The sequence below is a fragment of the Aulonocara stuartgranti genome, assembly GCF_965226115.1.
Source record: "Aulonocara stuartgranti genome assembly, chromosome: 3".
NCBI classification, from domain to species: Eukaryota; Metazoa; Chordata; class Actinopteri; order Cichliformes; family Cichlidae; genus Aulonocara; species Aulonocara stuartgranti.
Window position 1 is genome coordinate 71,678,364 of NC_138941.1, and position 16,555 is coordinate 71,694,918.

At 42.3% G+C, this 16,555-nt stretch overlaps 2 protein-coding genes across 4 annotated transcripts; one reads left to right on the forward strand and one right to left on the reverse strand.

The window, feature by feature from the left end:
• Positions 1 to 1,698: 1,698 nt before the first annotated feature.
• LOC309704012 (uncharacterized protein) lies at positions 1,699 to 7,483 on the reverse strand. 3 transcript variants are annotated; one of them, XM_082528962.1, is made up of 6 exons: positions 6,680 to 7,482; positions 6,498 to 6,573; positions 3,203 to 3,389; positions 2,866 to 3,024; positions 2,512 to 2,642; positions 1,699 to 1,913 (listed from the first exon to the last, which is right to left on the reverse strand). In XM_082528962.1, exons 3-6 carry the CDS (start codon positions 3,378 to 3,380, stop codon positions 1,860 to 1,862), a joined length of 522 nt encoding a protein of 173 aa, XP_082385088.1. In that variant the 5' UTR covers positions 3,381 to 3,389; positions 6,498 to 6,573; positions 6,680 to 7,482; the 3' UTR covers positions 1,699 to 1,859. The 3 variants fall into 3 exon arrangements, with proteins under 3 accessions (XP_082385088.1, XP_082385089.1, XP_082385087.1); XM_082528963.1 differs by lacking the exon at positions 6,498 to 6,573 and having other exon boundaries at positions 6,634 to 7,483; XM_082528961.1 differs by lacking the exon at positions 6,498 to 6,573 and having other exon boundaries at positions 6,680 to 7,480.
• Positions 7,484 to 9,325: 1,842 nt separating this feature from the next.
• LOC309704011 (zinc finger MYM-type protein 1-like) lies at positions 9,326 to 15,173 on the forward strand. Its single transcript, XM_082528960.1, has 2 exons — positions 9,326 to 10,067; positions 10,339 to 15,173. Exon 2 carries the CDS (start codon positions 10,578 to 10,580, stop codon positions 11,556 to 11,558), a length of 981 nt encoding a protein of 326 aa, XP_082385086.1. The 5' UTR covers positions 9,326 to 10,067; positions 10,339 to 10,577; the 3' UTR covers positions 11,559 to 15,173.
• Positions 15,174 to 16,555: the final 1,382 nt, after the last annotated feature.

Genomic DNA, 16,555 nt, shown 5'->3' on the forward strand with positions numbered 1-16,555 from the left:
GACTTGACAGGCTCAGAAAAGTCAAAAATAGTGAGATATCTTGCAGAGGGATGCAGCAGTCTCAAAATTGCAAAGCTTCTGAAGCGTGATCATCGAACAATCAAGCGTTTCATTCAAAATAGTCAACAGGGTCGCAAGAAGCGTGTGGAAAAACCAAGGCGCAAAATAACTGCCCATGAACTGAGAAAAGTCAAGCGTGCAGCTGCCAAGATGCCACTTGCCACCAGTTTGGCCATATTTCAGAGCTGCAACATCACTGGAGTGCCCAAAAGCACAAGGTGTGCAATACTCAGAGACATGGCCAAGGTAAGAAAGGCTGAAAGACGACCACCACTGAACAAGACACACAAGCTGAAACGTCAAGACTGGGCCAAGAAATATCTCAAGACTGATTTTTCTAAGGTTTTATGGACTGATGAAATGAGAGTGAGTCTTGATGGGCCAGATGGATGGGCTGGATTGGTAAAGGGCAGAGAGCTCCAGTCCGACTCAGACGCCAGCAAGGTGGAGGTGGAGTACTGGTTTGGGCTGGTATCATCAAAGATGAGCTTGTGGGGCCTTTTCGGGTTGAGGATGGAGTCAAGCTCAACTCCCAGTCCTACTGCCAGTTTCTGGAAGACACCTTCTTCAAGCAGTGGTACAGGAAGAAGTCTACATCCTTCAAGAAAAACATGATTTTCATGCAGGACAATGCTCCATCACACGCGTCCAAGTACTCCACAGCGTGGCTGGCAAGAAAGGGTATAAAAGAAGAAAAACTAATGACATGGCCTCCTTGTTCACCTGATCTGAACCCCATTGAGAACCTGTGGTCCATCATCAAATGTGAGATTTACAAGGAGGGAAAACAGTACACCTCTCTGAACAGTGTCTGGGAGGCTGTGGTTGCTGCTGCACGCAATGTTGATGGTGAACAGATCAAAACACTGACAGAATCCATGGATGGCAGGCTTTTGAGTGTCCTTGCAAAGAAAGGTGGCTATATTGGTCGCTGATTTGTTTTTGTTTTGTTTTTGAATGTCAGAAACGTATATTTGTGAATGTGGAGATGTTATATTGGTGTCACTGGTAAAAATAAATAATTGAAATGGGTATATATTTGTTTTTTGTTAAGTTGCCTAATAATTATGCACAGTAATAGTCACCTGCACACACAGATATCCCCCTAAAATAGCTAAAACTAACAACAAACTAAAAACTACTTCCAAAAACATTCAGCTTTGATGTTAATGAGTTTTTTGGGTTCATTTAGAACATGGTTGTTGTTCTATAATAAAATTATTCCTCAAAAATACAACTTGCCTAATAATTCTGCACTCCCTGAATATGTGACAGCAAGTGGAATCCTAATCTACCAATCAGTATTGGGAAAAAACTGGTCAAGAGAGAAAAAGTTCAAGAACTGCTCTTTAGACGCTCCCGGCTGAGCTATATCCACAGCAACAGCTACGCAAGTACCCTAATTATTCAATTCAACACTTACCTCTTGGATATCAGCTTTCACTCCTTATACCTTTGAGCTTTAGTATTCAGAACTCTGAAGTGGTGAGACAAGATACCCTAGCAACAACAAAGTCATGGCTTGAAGTCCACACTCCAGCCTGCATGACCAGACATTTGGTTAAATTAATTATTTTTTTCTTTCTCTAAAAATGAACTGAACATTTTTAATTGATGAACAAATATAAATCTGCAGAGCCTTGTTCTGTACTTTATTTCAGGGTCTTCTACATGGTTCAGGAGCTGGTGATGAGTTTTTACACTTTCAGCATTCATAACATTTAGCTTGTGACACTGTATTTACATAATTAATACGGAGAATTAGAGTTCATAGTCTGGTTGACACGTTGCTCATAAAGTCAGCGAGAAACCCTCGGATTGGCCGGTTTGGTGGGTGTAGTGGAGTCAGACGCCTGAAAAGAAAAATTAAAGAATTTAATTCAGATCATTTAATTCCTTTAAATGTATCCTTTCCTAACTTTGTCTCAGAAAACCGACACATCCCTGGTTGCTTTAGGAAGTCACTCTTTGGATGGCCCCAGTGCTGAACCATATCTGCAGGTTTACAAGTAGCACATGCCGCCATCCAGACGACACCTTTCTTACTCCAGCAAGACGATGCTAAATCAAATTCTAGTAATGAGTAAAGCTGTTAAACTGGCCTGTCTGTAGTCCAGAACCGTCAGCCACTAGAAGCATCTCAAACTCTATGAAATCAAAGTAGGACTATATGGAGCAACTGAAATACATCAGTGGAAAGATTTGCCTTTCAAAGGATTACAGGTGATCAGACATTTTTTAAACATAAACAAAATTTCTCAGTGTCATCGTTTCACACATTGGTTATGAATGTTATAAAATAAATGGATAAAATAAATGAAGGCTTTAAAATGTTTCTGAATCTTTACATCATGGCTGCTGTGTTGTAAGGTTTTAATAAAGTTAGTTTGTAGTCTTAATGAAAAGAAGGAAAGCTGGAGAGCCAGACGGAGAAACGTTGTTTCTGCTCACCTGTCTTGATGCTCTTCCTCGCCCTGAGAAAACGGTGGTCATTCCCTTTTGCGCGGGGACGTGTCGGAGGGAGCGGTTTTTGGATTCCTTCAGTTCCGAAAGGAGCTCGGGGCTGGACAGTGACAGACGAGCTGAACAAAGACAATAATTTTAGTTTTCATATGGGTCCAACCAAATCTCTAAAACACAAAATGCCACACCCAAGAGTGGAGCCTGTTTGTTTTACATCAGCACAATAAACCAGTAACAGCTCGTCAAAGTCTCTCAGAGATATGTTTTCTATTAATGGGTCCTCTCCACCAGGGCGAGCTAGTCACTTCACATAGGTTAGGACAGTACTTCCAGCCGGCTCACCTTGTCTGTCCTTGAAGCCAGGGGACGGCGAGGTGGATGAAGAACTGGAGGGGGAGGAGGAAGGAGTGAGGCTGAAGGGGGAGGCCACAGGGGAGGTGGTGGAGGAAACCCCGCTGGATTCACTGTCGTCGCTGTGAGGCTTAAATTTGTTCCGACACTCTGGAAAGACAAAGATAAGAAGACATTTGTGGCTGTTTGTGCTTGAGATTTGGGGTTTTGCAATTCTTCTGTGGTAGTTTGATACAGAAACCCAGGACCACCCGGGCCCCTCAGGGCCCTGTTTCAGGTTCTGTTCAGTTATCCATCAACACAAAATTGAGCCTTAGAAAAAGGTTACCTCTTAGAAACTCTGCTTGCAGCTCAGGACTTCTGAGAGACAGAGTAAAAGGAGGAGGAGGGGGAGAGGATGAAGAGGAGTTCAGCTGGGTTTGTTTCCCAGCTCTGATCGAGGTAGATGTTGATGCCGGTGATGATGATGATGATGATGATGGAGGAGGTGGTGCTGAAGAATTCATGATGAACACCTGCAGTGAGACAAGCTTTAGTGAAGTTTTAATATATACATTTACTTATAAACAACATTTCACAGTTTTTCAATTTAACTAAATTTTGTTTATATAACATCACCTCAAGGTGCTTTATATTGTAGGGTAAAGACCCCAACAATAGCACAGTGGCACACTGAGAAAAAAACTCCCTTTTAACAGGAAGAAACCTCTGATAGAACCTGGCTTTTCTCAAATCTTTGACAAGAAACGACGGTCTGGATACCAATCCACAATGTTCAGGTGAGGATGAGTCCAGGTGAGATTGTTTCTTGGGTTTTGAATTAAAAACATTTAGCACAGTGATGTGGGAAGCACACCTGCAGGGCTCGATGAAAGTTTCATTTTGCCTGTCAGATCAGTGATACTCAACAGGGTTTTGAAAACAATCCAGATTTAAAGAACAAGAAAAATCAGTAACAGAGTGAGCAGATGAAGGCACAGCATTTTTGCCAACATTTTATTTTACTTTATTTACCAAATAAATACAATTTATTTTTTAATAATAAAAGTAAGAAATGTTAGAGAATACCTGTTAAAGAACACGTGTAAGTATGAAAAAGCAGGAGATACCTGTCTGCTTATTTTTATTAAAAGGACATTAAGATTTCTTTTACTGAACAATATAATACTGATAAAATATGCAGACTCCCTTTTCTCATTCCTTCACATGATGCACTTTTCATTCGGTGGTTTGGACCTTCTAACTGCAGACGAGCTTCATTTATCCAAAAGAAATGACTCTTTGAATGCCTGTCTTTTCATTAAAATCTCTAACAAACATTTCTGCATCCAATACTGACTCTAACTTAACATTAAACAAATCCGATAAAGTTCAGTGGCATGCTGGATGATAATATGCTGACTGAATAACTGTTTAGGAAGGGTAAGCTCTGTATTAAAAGACAGACACAGACAAAAGTTGTGAAAACTCCATGACTTGGTTAATTACAATATAGCACAGATAATGTTTAGAGCTAGAAATAATCGATTTCCAATCAATATTCAAGAGAGATGGAGGCTACAATCTGAATGGGAATAAGGTTTTTAAAAGATTTTTAAATAAGATTTGTGTGTCTGTGTGTAGGGCTCAATTGTGGAATGGGTTAGGGGCTAATAGGGGGATAATGTTGACGCGCCCGCTGTTCAAAACATAAGTCAAAGTTCCAGATTAAAAACTTCTTTATTTGTTATCAAATCCTTAAAATCTGTAGAAAAACAGTGATCAAAATAAACATTCTAAGCTTGCAAAAGCAAAAGTCAACTTCCCCCATCACCCACTCATTCACAAAAATTCCCTCGGGCTGTGAACAGGTGATATAGCAATCACTATTACTATTACCGACACCACATGACCCAAAGCTACGCCTATCCACAACAAGTTGTTTTCGATATAGATATGTCCAAAAAACACAGACTAACAAATAACGCAGTTCTTAAAGATGACGGCGAGTCCACCACCAACAAAGGAGCACTATTTTGGACAGAGCTCAGTCAGATGATTTAATTCCAAATTGTGCTGCCAAGTCTTTGTTACGAAGTCCAAATTCTCTTGACTGAAGACATCACTGAGAAGAATGAAATTAATAGAGCGAGCACTGGGGAGGGCCATCCTGATGGCAAACGTGTGTCAGCAATCTCACAAACCAAATCGACAGGTGCCCGTGCAGATGTCATACCATCATAATCCACAGATTACACAGGTTAAGGGTTGATGACCTGACAGAGCCTCCCACAGACCACCAGGACACAGAAAAACCACACAGATTTCTGAGTCTGACTACACCTTGCCTCCAAAGTTGTCTCAACTACTGTATGTTTCTTTGGACTGGGATTATCTCAGTCCCCAACCAGCAACAGATACAGGGGTTCAGCTTGGAGCATTCACCATGCACTTAGATCAGGTCAGTGGGCTGCAGCACTCCACAAAAACTCTTGAAGAATGGCTTGATGTGCAAAGACTTCTATGTGAGAGTCAAAGCTGCCTGATTTTAGTGCCACAGACTTTTTAGAAACCAATGAGAGACACTCTTCTTCTTCTTCTTCTGGTTGCTCCCTTTAGGGATCATCATGGCGGATCTGCCTACCTCACTAACAGCCTTCCTTCACTACATCCATAAACCTCCTCTGAGGTCTTCCTCTTTTCCTTCTGCCGCTTTTGTCCAATATATCCACTCTCTATTCTGTCTTGTTTCTAATGACTTTTATTTCTCTCATCTCCAGGGCATACCTCCACCTACTACCTACCACTCCTGACTTCCTCATCTGTAGTGCTCCTTCTCAGCATGAAGCTATACTGCTGCTCAATAGTCACCTCTCTTCTTAAAATAACGGCTCTTTCCTACACTGCATGCTCCTATCCATGCTCTAAATCCTTCCCTACTCAGCTCAATCCTCCAATGGGTCCATAAGTTACAAACTGAACACCATGTTGTATTTGATAAGACCTGGAAGTGGAGACTGAGACCATAAACTCATTAGGAAAGTATTAACTGAGGTGAGAGATAAGTTGTGTAATAGGCTCATTTTCTCATAGACTTCCATACAATCGGACCCCAGATGTCGCCCCCATAGGGCATCAAGAAGATTGCAGGTTGAATGCACTTCAACAGTGGCTACATCAAAGACCTGCTGTTGGAGAATGTCGTTTTTAATTGATTACCTGAACAACAATATTTCTGCTGTGCAGTTAATTGTACTAGCAGACCATTCAAGAAGTCTGTGAATGAAATTCTTGGATTCTACTTGGACTCAGAACTAATGACCAGGTGTCTGTCTGTGTCTGTGTAATGCTCCTCACGCTATGGATGCAGTCCAGAAATCAGTCTTCTATATACAATCAATTATTTTCGTTCTAAAACAAAGTAAATCAAATACTTTAAAATACTGCAGTGGGAAATGTAAGATCAAACGAGCGGCTCTGGATACGAGCGACTGCTCTGGATACGAGCGACTGCCATTAAGTCATCAGGAGGTTCAAACAGCTGAGTAACCACAGGTAGAAGCGATCACACTGACCATGAAAACTTTCCCCCCAACTTTGATAAACCATAATATTCTCATACAGAAGTGTGTTAGTGTTTTCACCTCATATATAAACACTGGCCCTGCTATGATGTCACAGGTGAGGCCTTCAGTCACATGACTGACCTCTGAGCTGGACCTGCAAGCTCAGATTGAACATAGGATCAGTGACACAGGCATTAAATGTGGTCCCCCTCACCCCCAGCTGTGAATCTGTTCTTCCAGTTCTCCCAGTTTGTACTCACTGGCTGGTGTGAAGTTCCTCGGCTGGTCGCAGCGTTGTTGGTGGTGTGGCGACTGAGCGACAGTTTCCTGCATGCAGGGCAAAGTCTGCTCTGCTCCCTCCCTCCCTACACACACGTGCGCACACACACTGACACCTACACACACACGCAAGCCCGTTCAGCTATCTTAGTGAGGACATTGACATAATGCTTTTCCTAGCCCCTTACCCTAACCCTAACCATTAAAAATGAAATCCTAACCCTAACCCTAACCCTTACCATCAAGTGATCTTTTGCTTTTAGCTGTACCAAGGTCGAGGCTGGTTCATAGAGGTGATCGAGCATTTGCAGTCGTAGCACCTAAGCTGTGGAATAATTTACCCCTACACATCAGACAGGCTCATACTGTCAATCTTTTTAAATCTCATCTTAAAACGCATTTTTATTTACTGGCTTTTAATAGGGCATGAGAGTTGTTTGTTAATTCATATTTGGTGTTTGCTTTTAATACTCTAAGTTGTTTTATTATGTATGTTGTATTCTTGTACAGCACTTTGGTCAACGCTCCTGTTGTAATTATTGTGCTATATAAATAATTAAACTATTAAACTACCATAAAGCTAACCATAACCTAATTGTAATCCTGACACTAAAACCACATTTTGAGCCTCAAACAGGCCTTCAAATTTGTGAGGACCGGTGTGTGTGACTGTTGGCTCTCACAAGACAGCTAGACAGGAACAGACACACACACACACACACACACACACACACACACACACACACACACACACACAGACTGTAATAACAGAGAGAGAGAGAGTGTGTGTGTGAGGAAAACTTTGAAAGCACGCACACGCAAAAGTCCATATTAATTATTGACGTGCTTTTATGACAACGTTACCATGGAGTCCAGGTAGGAAAATAAGCCAGCTGGACTTTTACCCTCCTAACACACACCGAAGACAGAGTGACTAATGTTCAGACTTTACATTTAAATACTCTCTCTCTTTTTGTGTTACAGCAAATGTGTGTGTGTGTGTGTGTGTGTGTGTGTGACAGAGAGAGAAGGTGATTAGGTCTTAATGTGGTCCTGATTCCACCTGTTACGGTGGCCCTGAGAGGCCAAACGGACTGCAACTTCAGAAAACACTTGCAAAAAGAAAAATGCTGCAAAAACAAAAACACCTGCAAAAGAAAAACACCTGCAAAAAGAAAAACACCTGCAAAAGAAAAACACCTGCAAAAAGAAAAACACCTGCAAAAGAAAAACACCTGCAAAAAGAAAAACCCCTGCAAAAGAAAAATGCTGCAAAAACAAAAACACCTGCAAAAGAAAAACACCTGCAAAAACAAAAATGCTGCAAAAACAAAAACACCTGCAAAAGAAAAACACCTGCAAAAAGAAAAATGCTGCAAAAACAAAAACACCTGCAAAAGAAAAACACCTGCAAAAACAAAAACCCCTGCAAAAGAAAAACACCTGCAAAAACCAAAACACCTGCAAAAGAAAAACACCTGCAAAAAGAAAATTGCTGCAAAAACAAAAACACTTGCAAAAGAAAAACACCTGCAAAAACAAAAACACCTGCAAAAGAAAAACACCTGTAAAAAGAAAAACACTTGCAAAAAGAAAAATGCTGCAAAAACAAAAACACCTGCAAAAGAAAAACACCTGCAAAAAGAAAAATGCTGCAAAAACAAAAACATCTGCAAAAGAAAAACACCTGCAAAAACAAAAACCCCTGCAAAAGAAAAACCCCTGCAAAAACAAAAACACCTGCAAAAGAAAAACACCTGCAAAAAGAAAAACACTTGCAAAAACAAAAACACCTGCAAAAAGAAAAATGCTGCAAAAACAAAAACACCTGCAAAAGAAAAACACCTGCAAAAAGAAAATTGCTGCAAAAACAAAAACACCTGCCAAAGAAAAACACCTGCAAAAACAAAAACACTTGCAAAAACAAAAAAGTGTCCAGAGTGAGGACAGACTGAGGGACACACTGCCACTGGCATGCACAGATAGAGACGAGGTGGTGCTGAAGCACTTGCCCTTTTGCCCTCAGTCCAAAAAAGTGCCCTTTTGAAAGACGTGATTATTATTATTTTTTTAAAGCTGCGCGATTTAAAAAGGTGTGAAAATAATGGCTTGATTTGTGCCCCTTCTTCAAAGACACCCGAACCCTGTCGCTTTTTCACTGTCACCGTGTCACGTGAACACGCTTGCAGTTCATTTGTTGTGAGGCGTGTAGCAGCGGCATGACATAGGACTACTTGGAGTAGGCATAGTAGGCTAACTATAGCGACTGGGAACCACGGCGGACAACACGGCAGCTCTTTCCCTTCCCAACCAGTCAGGTAACCCATGAATCGAGTGAAATTATTCTGTTTGCCCTCTAAGACCAACCTGCAATTGTTTTGTTGTGAAGTAGCCTGTCAGAAACTGCACATGACAAACTTTGCCAGCTTGCCCCCTCCATCCATCCATATGTATAAACAAAAAAACGACACATTTAAAATGTAACCTAAACCATTTAGGCAACCCCACTCTCCATCAATTCCGACCTTTTTGCATACACTACTGAAAATATCACGTTATGCTATAGGCTACATGCCGTTAGGCAGAGGGCTCTTTTGAGCCCATTTTTCGTTACAAATTTTAGGATGATCTCACGGAAATCTGTGAATAAATACAAAGTTTTCAAACTGAAATCAGTGACGGGAAGACATCACACTTTTTAGAGATGGAACTGCAGAAAAACCTAAAACCTTGACATGATTATGAATAATGGAATTATGGACGTTTCTCCGTTTTTGTGGATTAGCCTTTCCATAACTAACGTCAACTACTGTCCTACTTTGGTAAGATTGAAATTAATGTCTTTGACTGTCTTTAGTAGGTGTCTCCTGTGAGAAAGTTAGAACACCGTCCAACTGTCTAAAGATGCAGTCTTTAGCCTAACTGGTTGTTACTGACTCAGCGATGCTCGCAGACATTTACGCACTGTGTTGTGACCTGATTGTGATAGAACAGTGACGTTGTTATTGGTAGTTTGAAGGGTACGGTGTTGGGGGTGGTGCATGTTAAAAGTTTTGAGAAGCACTGGTTAGACATGTTAATTTTTTTTGGTGTAACATATTGGCAACATTAACACATTAATTTGCTAAAGGAAAAATAGGCAGTTCCCGATTGCCTGTGAAAACGACCATTCTGCCCTGTTCTTGTAATGACCACAGTCAGTCTTATTCGTTCTCATACATTTTGGTCTATTTATTTACTAATTTCAGCAAGCATAATGCCTAGGAAAGAGATGCTGAGAAAGGAGAAAGAAAGGGATCTACAACAGGCAGCCCAGGGAAGCAGTTCTCTGCTCTCCTGGATGAAAGCAAAGGAAAATGAAGATGAAAGGTAAGAGTCAAGGGCAGAGTCAGGTTCTATTTTAATGTTTTAATGTAACCTGCTCCTTGCAGTTAATTCTATTGAAAAATCTTAAAAGCTGTTCACACTTAGTTTTTAATGAACTTAATCAGCAGGCATTGAGCTAACTATTATTTTGTACCTACGAAAGTTATTTCTATGTTACAAGACTTGCAGTATGGGTTATTATTAAAACTATCTGTTTAAGCTTATTATTATGATAAATAATAATACTATTATTATTATTATTGTTCCATTGTAGTCAGTCACAGCAGGGAAGCAGCTCTATGCCATCTACCAGCATAGCAGAAGAGGGAGATATAGAAACAGATGAAGCCGCGACCAATGCAGCAACAGGTTCAGTTAGGCCTACAGACACTGATGTAGTGCTCTCTGAAGACCACAATGAGGAAGAACAGATCGATCACATAATGTCAAAGTTAGCAGCTTTACAATACCCAACAGATCCAACACACATCCATACATTTAAAATAAAGCGCAATGATAGATACGTTTCAATGTGCTGCCATTTTGATGCTCCTTGATGACATCAGTGACAGTGACCCACCTAACCTGGCCCAAGGTGATGCTCAGATGTACAGAAATGCCATTAATTTTATGTTCATTCTCTGCATGGAAATCACCACACCAGTATTCGAAGTCACTGCTTTGGCATCAGATTCTCTGCAGGAAGAAGGGTTGGACCATTCCACTGCCTACAAGGTAATTGATGGTGTGCTTCACACATTGCAAACCATGAGGTCTGAGGAGAAATTTGGAGAGATATTTAGATGTGCATCAAAGAAGGCAGAGAGTTTCAACATTCCAGTACCTACCGTGGTGCCTGGTCAGGAGAGAAAGCGGAAAGTTCCAGTGCGTTTCCAACACAGCACCACAGTGTCTCAAGTAGGTGCTCAGGTTGAGTCAGTGGAGGCATATTTCAGGAGTGGTGTATATTTCACCTTTCTGGACATCATGACTGGGGAACTGAACAGGAGGTTCAAAGGGGACAATACTGGAAGCCCAACGGCCAGAATCATTCAGTCCTTCCAGCCCTTAACTGTGCATGCTAACTGGGTAGGCCCACCAAACCCAGAAGCCATTGAAGCTGTCCACATCCTCTGTGAATTCTATGGAGAAGATGAGGACCAGCTCAAAACAGAATTAAAGGTCTTCCACTCCAGCTTTAGTTCAAAAGACCTCAGAGAAATATTTCTGATACTGAGGGAAAACAATGGCCAGCTGATCTTTCCTGCCTTTGTCAAAATGATTCAGATCTACGCAACACTACCAGTGACAACTGCGACAGTTGAAAGATCCTTTTCAAAGCTAAAAATAATCAAAAATAAACTAAGAAGTTTGTGTGGAGAAGAAAGGTTGTCTGATCTCCTCTTGTTGGCCATTGAGAAAGATGTGGAGATCAATTACAACGAGGTCATCAACATCTACAAAGACATGGCACCAAGAAGGATGCTTCTTTAGAGCAGTACACTCCATTTAATGGACACTTGAGAATATGTATGTATATAGTTTAGAGTTGGATACAGATTTTATCTTTTTGTGGTGTGATTTTTGATTTTTAGAGAATGTTTTGAAATAAAAGTCAAATTGCATTTAACCTGTGCGATTTTTTTATTATAAAAAGAAAAGGTTTTCCACATATGCAAAAAGTGCCCTTTTTTCCCTCTGGAGCACTTGCCCCCCAAAATGTCTGTGCACGCCACTGCACACTGCTGCACATCATCTGTGAGGCTTTGCACCCCTGATGATCCACCAGGATAAACTCAACAGTGTGTGAGGAAGAGGAGGAGGAAGAGCCATCAGCAGCTGACAGATGGAGAGAATAGACAGACTGTTCCCTGTTTGTGAAGGACTGCTAGGAAAGTTTATTAACATAACTGTCTGTCCTGAATCAGTCTTATTAGGTAATGTTCAAATAATGTGATCATCCCAGTGTTTTCAGTGTGGGAGAAAGTACTCAGGGCCTTCAAGTTACACACTATGAAAGGCAGCAACAAGTTTAATCTTCAGAAACCTAAAGTATGTATCAGCAGCAGAATGGAGCTAAAAATAAATGTTTGTTTCAGTTCTATGAAGCTTTGAGTATTTTGGATCAGTAGCACTGCTGTGTTTGTTGCATCATATTGCTGTAATTGTTTATATGCTTTATATATTCTGAGGTAAGTTGATCTATAGTGTTACATCATATTCTATAAGGATGTTATGTGTTTGTAGACTTTCTGCCCAGTTTGACCCATTTAGCAGAAGTCAGCCTGTTTAAGGCTCTGATTTCTATTCTGTATGACTTAAAGCAGTTATGACATGGTGTGATTTTCTCACCCAATAAAGGAATATTTTATATATCAGTCTACTCCTCATTCTATCAGACACAGTTATCACAGCTCGTACATTTGCTTTTTACACATATATGTAAGCATTGAGCCAAATTTAGTAATACCAACATACTGAAGGAACAACATTTGTCTCTTATATATAATACATCTATATATGCACTGTCAAAGATACTTGTCTTTGAGTGAAGATTAAGGTGATAGGAAATATAAATAACTGCAACTTGAATCTTTGACCCAGAGTTCAAGCTCACTGCTGTAATATATCCTGTAATATCTATCTATCTATCTATCTATCTATCTATCTATCTATCTATCTATCTATCTATCTATCTATCTATCTATCTATCTATCTATCTATCTATCTATCTATCTATCCATCCATCCATCCATCCATCCATCCATCCATCCATCCATCCATCCATCGGTCCCTCATCCTATTCGTGTAGTCCCTTCCGGGTAGGCCAGGGTTACTTACTACGCAAGTAACCCTGGCCAATATCAGGAAGAAGGAACACGAGAAGCTGGAGAAATACCAAGGGCTCAGAGAAGAGCTCGAGAGGATGTGGAGGGTGAAGGTAACGGTGGTCCCCGTGGTAATCGGAGCACTAGGTGCGGTGACTCCCAAGCTAGGCGAGTGGCTCCAGCAGATCCCGGGAACAACATCGGAGATCTCTGTCCAAAAGAGCGCAGTCCTGGGAACAGCTAAGATACTGCGCAGGGCCCTCAAGCTCCCAGGCCTCTGGTAGAGGACCCGAGCTTGAAGGATTGACCGCCCGCAGGGGCATGCTGGGTGTTTTTTTTAAATTTTTTTTATACATATATGTATATCATAATAATCTGATAATACATATAATATTGGCCATATCATATTTACATTACCACAGTGAGATGATTTTAGTCTCATGAACAACATTAACTAATTGTTATTTACTAACTAATCTTAAATGACTGTTCAGCACAGAAATGAAGCCCAACAATCATGTTTTACAGTCCCGTGGTCTCAGCCTCAGATACTCAACTAATCAAAGTGATGTCATGACAAAAATGAATGACCAACAAAACATTTTTTCTCCTTCATTTCTGTCAAACAATGCTGTATGTAATGTTTCTCGTGGTTAGTATTATGGTTGCTAGGCAACCTGAACAGTGCGACGAAGGCTAGACCGTCCCATTTCACAAGCCTCTCACTTCCGCACTTCTCGTACTTATAGTACGCACTGTACGTAGTACGCGTACTTCAAGCATGCAGACCCTGAATTGGGATACAGCCATGCATACATGTTTTGGTTCGTGCATCTGATCTGTCGGGTTATTGTCTCCCCAGAAACATTTCTGTTGTGTCTTGTGTGCTTTTGCAGCGTTTTTGTTTTTGCAAGTGTTTTTCTTTTTGCAGGTGTTTTTCTTTTTGCAGCATTTTTCTTTTTGCAGGTGTTTTTCTTTTTGCAATTGTTTTTCTTTTTGCAGGAGATGTTGTCCCCGTCCCCGTGTTTCCCCGTGTGGAGTGTGGAAGGAGTGACAGGGGGCTAGCGGAGTGGAGAGAGGCTGGAGAGAACATACACTCAACAAAAATATAAACGCAACACCTTTGTTACTGCTCCCATTCCCCATGGGATGGACGTAGAGACCTAAAATTCATTCCAGATACACAATATAACCATCCCACCCAAACAGTGGTCACAAATCAGTCCAAATGTGTGGTAGTGGGCACATCTGCTATATTGAGATAATCCATCCCACCTCACGGGTGTGCCACATCAGGATGCTGATCTGACATCATGAGTAGTGCACAGGTGTACCTCAGACTGCCCACAACAAAAGGCCACCCTGGAATGTGCAGTTTTTTGCGCTATTGGGGGTCTGGGGACCCAGAACCGGTCAGTATCTGGTGTGACCACCATTTGCCTCATGCAGTGCAACACATCGTCGCATGGAGTCTATCAGATTCTCAATTGTGGCCTGTGGAATGTTGGTCCACTCCACTTCAATGGCTGTGCAAGGCTGTTGGATATTCGTGGGAACTGGTACACGCTGTCGTATACGCCGGTCAAGCACATCCCGAACATGCTCAATGGGTGACATGTCCGGTGAGTATGCTGGCCATGCAAGAACTGGGACATTCTCAGCTGCCATCTGCCCTGAACAATGTGAACCATGATTCATCCGTGAAGCGCACACCTCTCCAACGTGCCAGACGCCATCGAATGTGAGCATTTGCCCACACAAGTCTGTTACGGCGACGAGCTGGAGTCAGGTCAAGACCCCGATGAGGACGACGGGCATGCAGTTGAGCGTCCCTGAGACGGTTTCTGACAGTTTGTGCAGAAATTGTTTGGTTGTGCAAACCAATTGTTCCAGCAGCTGTCTGGGTGGCTGGTCTCAGACGATCTTGGAGGTGAACCTGCTGGATGTGGAGGTCCTGGGCTGGTGTGGTTACACGAGGTCTGCGGTTGTGAGGCCGGTTGGATGTGCTGCCATATTCTCTGAAACGCCTGTGGAGACGGCTTATGGTTGAGAAATGAACATTCAATGCACGGGCGACAGATCTGGTTGACATTCCTGCTGTCAGCATGCCAATTGCACGCTCCCTCATTGCTTGTGGCATCTGTGGCATTTTGCTGTGAGACAAAACTGCACATTCCAGGGTGGCCTTTTGTTGTGGGCAGTCTGAGGTACACCTGTGCACTACTCATGATGTCAGATCAGCATCCTGTGAGGTGGGATGGATTATCTCAATATAGCAGATGTGCCCACTACCACACATTTGGACTGATTTGTGACCACTGTTTGGGAGGGATGGTTATATTGTGTATCTGGAATGAATTTTAGGTCTCTACGTCCATCCCATGGGGAATGGGAGCAGTAACAAAGGTGTTGCGTTTATATTTTTGTTGAGTGTATGAAAGTGATGGAGCTAAGATGGCCTTTTTTGTTCAGTTACTCCGCGGTCAAGCCTTAAACTGGGCTCAAGCAGTGTTACGAACCAACCCGGAGATTACCTATGCTGATTTTCTCTCAAAGTCAAAGGAGCTTGCAAAGAAAGGCGTCTGGACTTCTTTAAGTTACTTGAAGACGTTTCACCTCTCATCTGAGAAGCTTCTTCAGTTCTAAGGTCAAATGGTGGAGAGTCCCAGATATAAACCTAGTGGGAGTAACCCCCCACAGAGGGACAAAAGGACCCCCTGATGATCCTCTAATCGCCTGGCTGATACTCTGGCTGACTGGGGCCCACACCCAGTTTCACACCTTGTCTCAGGCGATTAGAGGATCATCAGGGGGTCCTTTTGTCCCTCTGTGGGGGGTTACTCCCACTAGGTTTATATCTGGGACTCTCCACCATTTGACCTTAGAACTGAAGAAGCTTCTCAGATGAGAGGTGAAACGTCTTCAAGTAACTTAAAGAGCGGGGTGGCTGTAGCTCAGGTGGCAGAGCAGGTCAGCCACTAATCAGAAGGTCGGTGGTTTGATCCCAGGCTGCCTCCTGGCTGCCAAATATCCTTGGGCAAGATACTAACCCCATGTTTGCCTACTGGTGGTGGTCAGAGGGCCCGGTGGCCCCTGTGTCCGGCAGCCTCACCTCTGTCAGTGCGCCCCAGGGCAGCTGTGGCTACAATGTAGCTTGCTATCGCCAGTGTGTGAATGTGTGTGTGAATGGGTGAATGACTGAATGTAGTGTAAAGCGCTTTGGGGTCCTATGGACTAGAAAAGCGCTATACAAATGCAGGCCATTTACCATTCTTTGCAAGCTCCTTTGACTACGATGACCTGGATGACTGAGAACCTTCACAGACATTTTCTCTCAAAGTTTAAAAGTATGTTCGCAAGGGGCACCGGAGGGCCACCGTTTGCTGAACTTAAAACAAGGAAGACGGTGTATGGCGGACTTCTCTGTGGAGTTTTGGACACTGGCTAAGGAGACTGGATGGGGGCAGCCTGCGCTGATAAGTACCTTACTAAACAATGTTTGTGATGAACTCAAGGGCGAACTATTAATGAGGGAGCTGCCCAAGACTCTGTCGGAAGTAATCACCTTATGTGTTAAGGTAGATGAACATTTGAGGGCGTGTCACCGCGCCAGCAACTACGGTTCCCAGAGGACCGTGGGGCGAGCGGAGACGGCTTCCAGAG